Source organism: Lissotriton helveticus, chromosome 4_1 (assembly GCF_964261635.1).
Source record: "Lissotriton helveticus chromosome 4_1, aLisHel1.1, whole genome shotgun sequence".
NCBI lineage: Eukaryota > Metazoa > Chordata > Amphibia > Caudata > Salamandridae > Lissotriton > Lissotriton helveticus.
The window spans coordinates 246330407-246344214 of record NC_136063.1 but is presented as its reverse complement, the minus strand read 5'-3'; the positions used below and the strand labels follow the sequence as shown (position 1 = coordinate 246344214).

At 43.5% G+C, this 13808-nt stretch overlaps 1 protein-coding gene and 1 long non-coding RNA gene across 20 annotated transcripts in view; one reads left to right on the top strand and one right to left on the bottom strand.

The window, feature by feature from the left end:
* The window catches only part of LOC144828501 (uncharacterized), a 2902672-nt gene that overhangs the window by 1068686 nt on the left and 1820178 nt on the right, over window positions 1–13808 (top strand). The window lies entirely within an intron of this gene.
* The window catches only part of LOC144828498 (CMP-N-acetylneuraminate-beta-galactosamide-alpha-2,3-sialyltransferase 1-like), a 297640-nt gene that overhangs the window by 59382 nt on the left and 224450 nt on the right, over window positions 1–13808 (bottom strand). For all 3 annotated transcript variants that reach the window (XR_013610454.1, XM_078686719.1, XM_078686720.1), the window contains exon 4: window positions 5926–6105. Coding sequence is in view for 2 of the 3 variants with exons in the window: in XM_078686719.1 (XP_078542845.1) it covers window positions 5926–6105 (180 nt within the window). In the remaining variant the exon portion in view is untranslated. The remainder of the gene's footprint in view (window positions 1–5925; window positions 6106–13808) is intronic.

The window sequence follows — 13808 nt, the reverse complement described above, 5'->3', positions numbered from 1 at the left end:
ACCCTACTGTAAATACAGAGAATGCGTGGTGCAGTATTTACTGGGTGCGAACACCCAGAATGGTACAAATGTTTCATATGCAAATTCTGCCTGATTTTACATGATGAAACTTTGCATGCAAATACTGCAGGGTTGGGTAATGTCAGCAAATCATGAAATATCAATCTGGATGCACATTCATGTCTGACCCAGGATATTCAAGACAATCAGAATAAAGCTATGTGTGTAAGCAATGTTGAATTTCACCATCATTTTTCACAATACCTGCATTTTGTTGTTAAACTATCAATGGCTAGTGAGGTGCAGATTTCTTGAAACTAAGGGTTTTTTAATTTGAGAGAGTTAGCTAATTCAATATTGAGCTTAAATCTTGCCTAAAGAAAAGTGTTTTCCTTTAAATGGGTACCAAATTTACACAAATTTACACATGTTTCAATTAGATATTGGAAGAGCATTAACTTGTGTTGGGAAAGTTAATTGATCATGTGTCACAAAAAGCATAGGAAAGGATATGCCTAGTCTCATGATATTAGTCTAAGTCATCTTCAAAATTGATGAAAAATGAGAGTGAAAGGATTTGCAAAGCTGTGTTATGTTCTGATAACATAACATGAATGCATTAAACATATAGGAAAATAAATTGTACGCCATCTGTTCTACATGGGAATATCAACACACATAGTGAAAGGAATATGATGCCTAACACTTATTGCCTACTCAGTTTGCAATCCGTGTGTGAAAAGAAAGAAAACATACATTTATGAATCTCTAGTGGATCGTCTGGAAAGAGTCTCATCCTTAAAATCTTATCCTATATTAAAGCTAGGGACATCTGAAAATACTGCTATTCAAAATTTGCTACCAAGATTTGTCTGTCACTATTAGTACTATTTATGACCAGCGTCTCAAAACACCGCCCTGGGTGGTATTGTTGTGTTAATTAAATTTTTGTGGAGCGCCATCTAAGAGATATGCATTTTGAATGAACAGTTATGGGACTTACCTGTGAATATATATATGAGCATTTAAACCAAATGAGATTCTAGAAATGTATAAAGAAAGGATAATCTTTAAGCCTTCTACCCCTTTCTGAGAGGCATGTGAAAAAGGTCTTTTGCAGGTCTATTAAATATGTTATTTTTTTCTGATCCATGAAGGACTCCAGCCTCTGCAATATCTAATGGAACTTCCCTTTCCTTCTGGAATTTGATGCCACACACATTCCTTCCCTGTATTTTGCCAATAAAAGATCATTCATCTATGATATGTTATGTTATTATCGTGTTCTGTAAGAAAAGTTTATGGTTTGTATTCAGGCTATGTAGGCATATGTTGGCATATGTTGCTCTACATGTTATTACTTCCAGAGGAGGTGGCATGGTAACTATTTATGTGGTTGTGTGGTAAAGTCAATTTTATTATATGTTAATTAGTGATACCGCAGTCAGTGGTATATCAGTTCATACTTGTCGTAGTAATACAGTGTTTACATTTATCTTTGTGTTTGTAACTATCAGTGGGTAAGTGGTCATATGATTCTGATGTTTATATTACATGGGAATGTTTCTAAGATGTGGAAGGTGTGTTGAAGTATCTTACAGAATGTTTTACTTTTTACTGCAATTTTATAGTATATTTTTTCGGTGTTTTATGCTGTGATTGTGCTTTGTGTGATAGTGAGATAGTCAGTGTCTTTGTCTATGCTTGCACATTTACAGTTGGTTTATGATAGTTGCTGTCTGTCTCAATTATGTTGCATGTGTTTTAAAACAAACAGGCTGACTTTGGTGGGTGGAGGCATGGCCCAACGTTAAGGGCTGAGGGGTCTGCCCCCCTCCTTTTTGCAAGTATGATGAGTGTCTGCCAGGAGGAGCAAGGGTCAGCCAGACAATAAAATCGGGTCAGACAGCCAGATACTTTAAATGTGCTATTGCCTGAACCAAGCTTTGCCAAGCTGAAGGTTTCACAGCCCAGAGAGCATGTCCTTATCAGCCCAGCAACGCCCTCTGAGGTCCTCCTCCTCATGACAAGAGGGGGTGATTGACCAATAGAATCAGACCTGGGTGCTTCAGTGTTAAGCTCTTGTTGTTGTTATTGTTATTGTTATCTGAGGTTTGTATAGCGCCAAATCACCGTCAGGTCTCTAGGCGCTTCTGACAGATGCAGTAACAACGATTGAATCAGTGAGCAGGAAGTACAGATATAACAAACCTTGATCAAATTAAACAGAAAGCTTCCCTAAATAAGAGCGTTTTCAATGACTTCCTGAAGTGGAGAAGATTAGTTTCTTTACGGAGGGGCTCAGGTAATTTGTTCCACATCTGTGGGACTTGGACCGAAAAGGATCTCCCACCCTTGGTAGCCATTTTAAAACGCGGACAAACCAGCAATTGGGAGTCAGAGGACCTCAACGCTCGGTTAGGTTTGTAAACCTCAAGCCGTTCCTTTATGTAGGCCGGCGCATGCCCATAGATTGCCTTATGGGCAATGCATAAGCTTTTGAATTCCACCCTTTGCTTTATGGGAAGCCAATGTAGCCTGTGCAGTAGTGGGGAGACATGGGTCTATCTGGGTGGTCTAAAAATTAGTCGCGCTGCATCGTTCAAAAGAACCTGCAGGCGATTAATCAAACTTTTCGGCAAACCTAAGTAATGTACGTTCCCATAATCAATCCTTGAAATTATGGTAGCCGAAACAATAGTTCGAAGCATATTTAGGGAGAGTAGGGGAGCTAGCTTGCGCAACTGCCTAATTAAGTTGGTGCAAGTTCCGACAACAGAAGATACTTGGCTAACCATTGTCAGCTCATGGTCGATCTTAATACCAAGGCTTTTAACGTTAGGACATGGTTTCGGGGTGGGGCCAAGCTCTTGAGGCCAGAACAATTCACCCCAAGGCGAGACAACAGTTGAGACTACTAGGACCTCCGTTTTTTCAGGATTTATTTTCAACAAATTTGCCGTCATCCAGCTCTGAAGTGCCCAAGGCAAAATGTCTGTCAATGACTCCTCGTCACAGAGTGATGTGGGGTCAGCAATTCTCATTGAACCCATCCCACTATGTAACGAGTTAGGGAAGAGCATCCTCTCAATGGCTGACCCTTGGCAAGGTCAGTCAATGAGATGATTCAGTGGGATCTTACGTCGGTCTTCTTATCCCAGAGCCTTCAGGAACCACCAATGCCTTCCTGCTGCTCCCTCCCGCCACCTGATGTCACCGCTGCAAACTGGTAAGTGCTTCTTGAATGTTCTATGCATATGTGTATGTATGAATGTATGTGTATCTGTACATGCATGTTGTGAATGGATGTGTGCACGCGCATGTGCTTGTGAATGGTGGGTGTATGTGTGTGCACTTGAGAATCAGTGGGTGTGACTGAGCATGAATGTGTATGGGTGGTATGAGTATGTGTGTGTGCTTATGGGTAAATGGGCCGAAGCGAGTGTGTGCACGTGTGCCACTTTAGGGGCTGACACTGGGCGGGTGGCCTGAGGTCAATCAGGGTGATGAAGAACACTACGTTGCCACCAAGGCCATACTCCACTCTCTATATTTAGAGATCACCACCAGCTCGGCAGTGATATTTGTGTCTTCAGAGGAACCACCATCACGGCAGTTCCCTTAAAGGATCTGCAAGTTTGGGGTATTCGGCCTCCACTTTTTTGTGTTTAAACAAAAGCTCCAGAATATCACAGTTATTAGTAAAGGAAGACTGTCTTGAACACCCTTTTCACTGTGCCCCCTTTAATGAATCAAAACAATTTTTAAAATACTTAGAATGGGCTAAACATGCCCACCCCAAGCCACTTTTTGAATGCCAATTATTGAAAACCATTGAACAGATTTACACCAACTCAAACAAAGACACTTCCTTGAGTAAAGTTTAACTTACATGCCAAGCTTAGTGCAATTCTGTTCATTTGTTGTTTCTATAACATCGAGTGAAGCATCCTAGTTAAAAGGGCAGATGTCTGTTTTGGGATCTCTCATTTTATTGGCCTCGGTGTTTGGATCTGCATTAAACTTGCCTGGAGGAGTACAATGTGGATGCACTTTTTTGAAAACAGACAAGGCTTTCTCAGTGGAACCTCCCACGTTATCATCACAGGTTTTATTTATTGCACATTGGGCATCACCATAGGTAAATTAAAAAGTGATGAGTGGAATGCTTGTATTAATCCAGGCCGTGGAAAATTACACAGGGCAGCATCTCCTTTCATTGTTTTTTTGACCGACCTGCCACCTGATGAACTGATGATTGGAATGCATTAATTAATCTTATCTCTGGTAATGATATAGGCTGCATCCAAGTTCGTCTTTTGTAATATTTATTAGTGGCACATCATTGCTTGTGATGATCAATAAAATATTTTGTATACACACAATACAAATTGTGTACTCTTGGTCAATGAATTGTAGAGGTCAGTTTGCAGTAATAATATACTACAAGCTTAATGTCCATGTTTCTTCATTGAATATATCTATCTATCTATCCATATATTTATGTATATATATTTATTTTATTTATTTGGAGAGTTTTATATAGTGCTAACTAGACCTGGAGGTATCAGGGTGCTTTACATAGATGTGGAGTAAATAAATAGTTACATTAGTTACACTGGTTACAAGAGAACAAAAAATACAAAAAACAAGTCACAAGGAACATTGAGGGAGGTGGGGGGGGGATTGAGCTAGTAGCTGGAAATTAGATCAAGTCAGGCATGCAGGCAATAAAGAAGGTTTAACATCAGGGGACCTATATCTCCATATAACATAAAATGCATTTTCCATGGAAACTGTGACCTAAGGTATAATTACACACCGAATGCCATGAGGTGAGAGAGTTAAACTCCTCTTGGTAGGAGCCACATAGCCAACTCCATGCATGTATCAAACATGTTAGTAACTAAACGTCCAATAGGCAGCTCCACTATCAAGTCAGACCTTAGATGGATTCTGTGGTGAAAAATGTAATGCAAAAAACCTCCAGTACAAACTGAGATTACCTATATATACGCATACATAAAAAACAGTGACGGGCATATGGCCAAGGCCAGAATTTACAACATATGGCATAATGCTTTGAAACATTAATGTGAATGAGCTCCAGAATGGTAATTTGATTGAGTATTGTAATTGTAGGATGATAGAGCAGTGAAATCGTAATGTGATTTGAGTATTGTAACTGTAACATGAATGAGAAATGAAATCAGAATGCGATAGAACTGTGATACTAAAACATGCCTGAGAATGAAATAGCAATGTGATTGAGTACCAAAACCATAATGTGTCTGAGAACTCAAACCATAAATTGATTGTGTATTGAAATTGTAATTTGATTGAGTACAAAAATTGTGATTGGATCTAGGTGAATTATGCTTCTTTTTAAAAACTTTGAGCAGACTAGAAGTATGTTGTAAGTCGAGGGTTGGTGGAAGGATTTTTTTCACCTAACCGAAGAAACAATTTCCATTCTACACCTTCTCTTAGCAATGAGACCATAAGAGAAGCTCCTACTAAAAATACGGAACATATCAGGCAGCTTCTTTGTATTGCCTTTCAATACAACCAGTACTCTATGAGTGGCCCACAAGGCGAGGTAAAATAGTGGTGATATCAGGTCACAGAAAAGAGGCCTGAACATGACCTCTTCTGTGTATAGGGAGAGACCCAGATGATAAAATACCTATTTTACTCAGAATGCTTTTCCTGAGTTTGCCTGGTAGTCGAGACCTAAAAACAATCCTGAAAACATGGATATTTCACCTGAAGTAATCCTCGCCATTCTGCTGCTTATTCATAGCGCCAAGACGCCCTTCTTGGTAACGGACACATTTTTATAAAGGTGAAATCAAATCAAATCCAAAGCAAATCTATGTGGTTGCTGTTAATATATTGTAGAAGACAGAATTCTGCCATACTTACTGGTCGATCTTTCCTGTAGTGAGAGCACTGATAATCCACTCCAAGTCTAGAGTTTTGAAAGGGATGAGTATCATAGTGGCATTCTCCTGGAGATTGTGAGCACTCTCAGGGTAGATGAACTGGTGAGTGGTTTTGCTTCCAACATCAACTTCATATCCCACCGTGACTGCTTTGTTCATTCTGAATCACACAAGGGAGAAAAATTTATTTGCTGGTCTAAGAACCTCCGTTTGATGCTGCTTTAACACTGCCTATACAAGTAATCACAGACAAAAGCTGATTTTGAAAATAATGGTGGATGAGAAATACATTTAGCTGTACTTGAGTCATCAAAATGTATAAAATGTGCAAAAATCTAAGACTTAGCGGAAACCTTGCTTGTAGTCATACAGAGCATCGTTCACAGACAAAGTAATGGAATATTCCATATATGAGTTACATAAAAGAACAATAAAAAAAAGCACAATACACCTTCCACTCAAAGAGAATCTCACACCTGAACCCCAATTCATACAAATCCCAGTGAACAAAAAGAAAGAAGCAACTTAAAAAGATAAAAAGAAGCCCCCATGATAACAAGCAAGGAAACACATATGTAGGGTGTAGTTTGGCTTGTAGCTTGTTAAACAAAAATTGCATTGAGGTCATAAGAACCAAGATTACAGATCATTGCAATTTGCAAAATGCACAGCAGTTATGGTTCCTACAAAATGTAAACAATTACAATGATCACAGCTTTGAATGAAGGGAAGTAGGATGCTTAGAGAAAAGAGGGACAATCAGTTCCTTACAAAGAGCGAGAAGTAAAGATCACATTTGCCGCTGCCACTACATCCGTAATTACATCTGGGTACAGTGTTTAAGCTGTGATGAGCTCTGGAGCTGAAACTGAAGGAAGGGACTGCAAGAAAGAGGATACCTTTTCCCTCTCTACTTCAAATCTTCACCTTTTTCTTACTACGCTCAAAGCTTGCTCAGGTAAATTTCCACACGGAGTCTGCGAAAGTGCAGTTCCCTCAGCTAAAAGGCTGTCCACTACAGTGCAAAGAGCAAAATAAACTACCAATCATGTACAAATGTTTTCAGGCCTGGTTCACAGGAGCCTAGCGGGAGGACTTTACCAGGATGACACAAAGATGTCTTAAGTGAGGTGAGTCAGTGAAATCTGAGTGTTTAAGTCATAATGTTTCTTAGGTAGAAAACAAGCAAACTGGACTAATAACACTCAAAACAGAAGTTTCAGCATCAGAGAAAGCGGGTGCTTCACTTTGCTCTCCATTTATCTGTATGAGGGTATTTCAGTTGAAAGCTGTATCCATTCAGGTCAAGGCCTTCCCAGTACTATTAGCCTCACTGAGGATGGCTCACCATACTTTCTACAGCTTACCCATCCACTGACTCCCATCTGCTACTGCTGTTCAGCATACACACGCAGGGCGCGAGCTGCCAACGAGGGCTCAGTGGAACGGGGAAGAATTCCACAACATGCCATGACTGTAATAGGCTTGCTAAATCACGTTGCACAGATTAAATGTGCAGCCCCCTGTAAATCCTTTGTTTAAGACGTCTACCCATGTTGCATTTTACTGAATTGGGCTCCAATGAAACACCTAATGAATATCATCACATGAATGTTTTTCGTTCCAGAGGTATGTGTTTAGTTACATGCAGACACAGTAGAAATCTTGGCAATTGTACTCATTGGCAGTCTGGCTATTGCTGGAAACCTCATAGGCAATCGAATCAATCAGTCAAAAAATTTGACCATATTTTTCTGCAAGACGACAGATCCTGTTTTCGGGCTCACAGTATATGCGATGCAGAGGGCTGTGAAAGAGATTTATGTTGGTATTTGTGACCAGCTAGGGTCTGGAGGACCTAGCTAATGTAGTTCTCCCTGCTCAGGGCTTGTCTGACTGTGCATTCTTGATTTGTTGTTGCTAGACACTCAGAATATTTGAAAGACTGATGCAGAGGGCATTTACATCATCAAGACATGACAACACTAGGCTATTGATGGCGGAATGCAGTAATAAGGGCCTACATAAGGGAAGACACCCTAGAGTTTTCAAACCAATGAAAGCATCCCTGGTTACTATGATATGATGGTTTGGAGTGAGAAGTTTAAGTCTATGGTCATGCTGCGGTTCCTCAAGTCTTTGAAGTATCTAGTGCTGTCCTAGATTTGATTGATTTGAAGATTTGTAGAGCGGGCGAATGCCCTGGGGCGTCTTGGCGCTGTATCAAATGAACAGAGTCTAGCCCTGCCGAGCTGGAGGAACGCGTAGGCCGAGAAGAGCCAGGTTTTTACAGCTTTCCTGAACACGGGAAGTGAAGGACTATAGGCCAGGCTAGCTGATTTGAAGCACACCCTTTTCTCAATTGTAAGCCAGTGTAGACTCCTAAATCTGTGGGCTACTGGTTCAGACTTGGGGATGTCCAGAACCAGCCTAGCGGCTGCATTTTGTAGTCGGTGTAATTTTAGCATTACTTGCTTCTGCATCCCTGCAAACAAGGCGTTTCCATAATCAAGTCTTGACAGGGCTAGCATGGTTACCAAGGTTTTGCGGGTGTCTAAGGGGATGAACGGCAGTAGCTTTTCTATCAGCTTCAAGGTGTGCCACACCGAGGAAGTCAGTTTGTTTGTCTGGGCGAGGAATGTAAGTTTATCATCAAGCACGAACCCCAAATTCTTGACTTTATCCACAGGCAATGGGCGAGGGCCCAGACTGTCCGACCACCATTTCTGTGACCAAATGTTGGGTTTTATGCCAAATAGCATTAGCTCTGATTTATTGCCATTTAATTTCAGAAAGTTTGTTTGCCTCCAATTATTTACTTGTTCCAGGCATTTCCTGAACCTCTCCGCCGTTTCTTCAAGGTTGTTAGAGATGGACACCACTATTTGTGTGTCATCGGCGTAGGAGACAGGAAGGAACCCACAGTTCCTGATGATGGAGGCTAAAGGGGCTACGTATATGTTAAAAAGGGTGGGGCTTAAGGAGGAGCCCTGTGGCACCCCCATGGGGATTTAACGAGTTTAGAGGTACAGTCCCCTGTTTTAACGTTGAAGGTTCTATCTTTTAGGAATGAAGGCATTAGAGCAAGGGTAGAGCCATGGACCCCCAGAACAGCGAGGCGAGCGAGGAGTATATCATGGTTGACGGTATTGAAGGCTGCCAATAGATCTAAGAGAATCAAGGCAGCCTTTCCGCCTGTATCCAGTACACTCCTGAGCTCTTCCACCGCCATGTTCAGTGCTGTAAAGGTCCCGTGTTCTTCCCTAAACCCGTACTCTGAGTGGTCTAGGGCGTGAGCAGACCTGAGGTACCCTGTCAACTGTGAGTTTAGAATTTTTTCCAGCACTTTAGCCGGGATTGGTATTTTTGATATAGCCCAATAGTTGGCTGGGTCTAGGGGATCTAGATTAGGCTTTTTCAACAGTGGTGTGACAGATGTCGTTTTCCAGTTTGCCTGTATTAATTTCTCAAAAAGTATTTGGAGTCGTTTGCTTAGTAACTCTGGGAACAGATGGACGATCTTGGGTGGACATGGATCAGTGGTACCTCCGGACCTAGTTTCCAGGATTGTTTGCTGTATCTGTTCTACTGAAGGGGTCATAAATCTGAACCCTGAATCTCCAGTTTCTCTGACCCCACAGAGGTTGGGATGAGCCCCTGTTTTTGGAGTGATGATGTGATTGGTGGGCCTAACTGAATCGTATACTAACTGTACTTTGTTAATAAAGAATTGTCCCAATGTATTACAAAATTTGGCTTTCTCCTCCAGTTGGACGTTAGCCTTCGGGTTAGTCAGTTTCTTAACTGTACAGAATAGTTCTTTACAGGAGTTTTTGGCTTCATTGATTTTCTTTACATAAAAGGAGGATTTTTCTTCCAGAATCCTTTTTTTCCATTTCCGTTCGGCCTTTCTACTGGTCTGTTTTAATAGTCTTAATTTCTCAGAGAACGAATAGTTTCTTACCTGTCGGTGTAGTTTTGCAGCTTGATGATCTTTCTGGATTCACTATGCTATGCATTATTCCGCGGTCTTGTGGTTGGGTCCGGATTCGTAGTCTTTTCTTTCTTTTTTTTTTTTCGAAGCCCAGGTGGGCGTCGACGTCCCACATTTGGTGTATTTCCGGTGACGTTGGGACGCTTCCCGCGGAAGCTACCACTCCTGGGCGCCATCTTCGGATTCTTTTTTCTCGTGTTCGTTTTGTTACCGAAGTTATGGCAATGTTCAACTAAAGTCTTTTCACCGCTTTAACCTTTAAGGCTTCTTTTTCAAGTATTGTCCTTGTTTCAACCACCTTTTCTCTCCAGCCTCATCTTTCTGGCGGAGGTGGGTGGGTTCGCTAGTGAATCCAGAAAGATCTTCAGGCTGCAAAACTACACCAACAGTTAGGAAACTATTCGTTTTGCAGCGTGAATCTTTCTGGATTCACTATGCTGTGCATAGACTTTGTAGCAGTTTCTCATGTTTGTGGCGGCTGGGTGGAAGATGAGCGTTGGTTATTGAATATGTGTTGAAGCACGCTTTGTCCCACTTGTGCTTCCTTTTTCATCTGTATATCCACACAGTAGTGCTTCGTGAACGTGTGCACTGAAGGCCATGTTGCCACCAGGCATATGTCCTGAATTGGTGTGTTAGCTAGGAAAGCTATTGTAGCTCCTTTTTTCCTGGTAGAGTGGGCACGTGTCCCCTCTGCTAGTTCCTGCCCTGCCCGCTTGTGGCAGAACTGTATTGTTTGGGAGATCCATCGCGCAATTGTTCCTTTAGTTACTGGTTTTCCCATGAAACTGTTAGCAAAGGCCACAAAGAACTGCTTTGTTTTCCTGTATTCCTTCGTTCTCTCAATGCAGTGCATGACTGCGTCCAGAGTGTGCAGTGCCCTTTCAGCTCTTGTTGCCGGTTTTTGGAAGAAACTCGGTATCTGTATAGTCTGGTTCAAGTGGAACCTTGACACCACCTTTGGCATGAAGTGTGGGTCCGTTCTCATCACCACCCTATCGCTGTGTATCTGTATGTAGGGTTCCTGTAGCGTTAGTGCCTGCAGTTCGCTCACTCTGCGCAGTGAAGTGATTGCTACCAGGAAAGCTGTCTTCATGGTAAGCATTTGTAGGGAGGCCTTGTGAATTGGTTCGAAAGGTTCCTTCATGAGTTCCGTTAGGACTAGGTTAAGGTTCCATGCAGGTGGTGGCACCCTCTTTGGTGGTGTGATCCTCTTTGCTCCCTCCAGGAATCTCTTAACAACCTGTGATGTGAAGCAACTCTTGCACGTTTCTCCTCTCGTGTAAGCGACTATCGCTGCCAGGTGAACCCTCAGTGAGGATGAGCTCAGATTTTTGTCGAGCAGGTGCATGAGGTACTTTAGCACTGTCCAGTCCTGCATCTTATTGTGTAGCTTTTCCCTCCTGCACCACAGTGTAAATCTCTTCCATTTTGCTACGTAGCACTTCCGTGTGCTGGGTCTTCGTGCCTCCCGAAGTACCCTTAGGGTGCTTTCTGGCAGTTTCAAATGCGCAAACTCTATGCCCTCAGGAGCCACGCTACGCGGCTCAGGCTCTCTGGCTCTGGGTGCAGTTCTTCTCCGTTTTGCATGGAGAGTAGGTCTTTCCTCTCCCGAATCTGTGGGGTGCACACTGTGTCATTTCCATGATCTGCGAGTACCATGTCTGCCTGGCCCACTGCGGTGCGACCCGTATCAGGGTCATGTTGCTCGCTCTGCACTTGCTGAGTACCTTGTGCATCCGCGGTATCGGGGGAAAAGCGTAAGCAAATGCCCTGGACCAGTCTATCCATAGGGCATTCCCCAGGGAGCCCTCCCCGGGCTGCCTGGATGCAAAGTTTTGGCATTTTGCATTCTGGCGTGTTGCAAATAGGTCTACCGACGGTGTCCCCCACCTGTCGAAGAGCCTTATCGTTTCTTGTGCACTGAGTTCACACTCGTGGGATGCCGATGTCTATCTGCTGAGCCAGTCTGCTTCTAAATTGTCCTTTCCTGGTAGATGTATGGCTAGCAGGTCTATCTTGAGTGGGATGGCCCATCTCAATATCCCCTGCGCTAATTTCGAAAGCAGGGCTGAGTGTGGCCCACCCTGCTTGTTGATGTAAAACATCGCTGTTGTGTTGTCTGTCTGGATCAACACTATCTGGTTGTACAGTTTTGTTTGGAAGGCCTTCATGGCTAGGAAAACTGTCTTCAACTCCAGGTAATTGATGTGTCTGACCGCATCTGCTGGTGTCCACAGGCCTCTTACTTTGAGTTCCTCCATGTGAGCGCCCCATCCCTTCTGGGATGCGTCTGTGGTAATGGTCACTTTTGGCGTTGGTGGCGTCAGAGGCTTCCCCCTTGTTATGTTCCCCATGTTCCACCATGCCATCTCTTTCTGCACTGCGTGCGTTACAACCACTAGATCCCCCCCTGTAGCTTGTGACCATTGCTCCTGTAGCCATTCCTGTAAAGGTCTCATGTGGAGCCGTAAGTTTGGCATTAGGTGTATGGATGATGCCATCATGCCCATGATTTTGCTCGCTGTCCTCACTGTCCGAGCTTGCCACTTCTAGTAGAGCTGCGTCTCCCTCACGAGCGCTATCGTTCTCTTCTCGCTGGGGAACACCTTGCTCTATAAGGTGTCGATTTGTGCTCCCAGGAAGATTTTTATTTGTTCTGGTTCCGAGGAGGATTTTCCCCAGTGGATGGAGAATCCTAGGTTCATCAGCGTGCTGGTCACTCTCTGTGCGTGCTGTTTGCACGTTTTGTATGAGCTTGCTTTGATCAGCCAGTCATTTAGGTAAGGGTACACGTGTAACCCTTCCCTTCGTAGGTGTGCTGCGACTGTTGCGAGGCACTTTGTGAAAACCCTTGGTGCTGATTTGAGTCTGAACGCCAGGGTTGTGAACTGGTTGTGGTCTTCTCCGATGATGAATCTGAGGAGGTGCTTGTGGCTTCTGTTCATTGGGATGTGCAGGTAGGCATCTTTTAGGTCTATGGTGACCATGAAGTCCCCGCCTCTTGTAGGGAGGTCATCTTGAACTTTCGCGTTCTTACGAACTTGTTTAAGAATCCTAGGTCCAGGATGGGTCTCATAGTTTCGTCCACCTTTGGGACCAGGAAGTATGTTGAGTATATGCCCTTGTTCCTTTCCCTGTAAGGAACTGGTTCTATGGCTTGTTTTTGCAGGAGCTCCTTTGCTTCCTCCCGAAGGAGCTCTAGGTCTTTCCTTGCTAGTGGCCTTCTTTTTGGCTTTCTGTCCGTTGGCTTCCCTTCCAACTCTATGCAGTACCCGTACTGTATGATGTTGAGTACCCATTTGTCTGATGTTATACTCTTCCACTCCCTGAAGAAGTGTTTCAGTCTTCCTCCCACTGGTCTTACATGTACGGAGGTGTTTAATTCGCGTAACTCCTGTCCGATGTGTTTGTGCTCCACCCTGGGTGTTTTTGCTCGGGTGGGCACATGGAGTTTTATTGAGTCACTTAGAGGCGGGTTGCTGTCCCCCTCTCTTATTCAGTCCACGTCCATTCCCTCTCCCGTGAAAGGACTGGCCTCTTGGTTGGTACTGCCAGGACTGTTTTTGCTGTCCCTGCTGTGTCTGGGTGTCTGCTTGGTGGGCTTGTTGGAATGCCTGGTGTGATGTTCCTGGCTGGTTTCCTCCCCTCCCGTTAGGTCTTCGTGACGGGGTGCCCCTTTTAGTACCTCTGAACTGCAATGCCCCCATGGATCTTGCAGTCTCGTTATCCTTCTTCAGTTGGCTGAGTTTCTCATCAACTGGGGCCCCGAACAACGATTCTCCGTTGAACGGTGTGTTGAGGATGCTGTGCTGCACTTCTGGCTTGAAGTACGAAATTCTGAGCCAGGCTTGTCTTCTTTCAGTGAT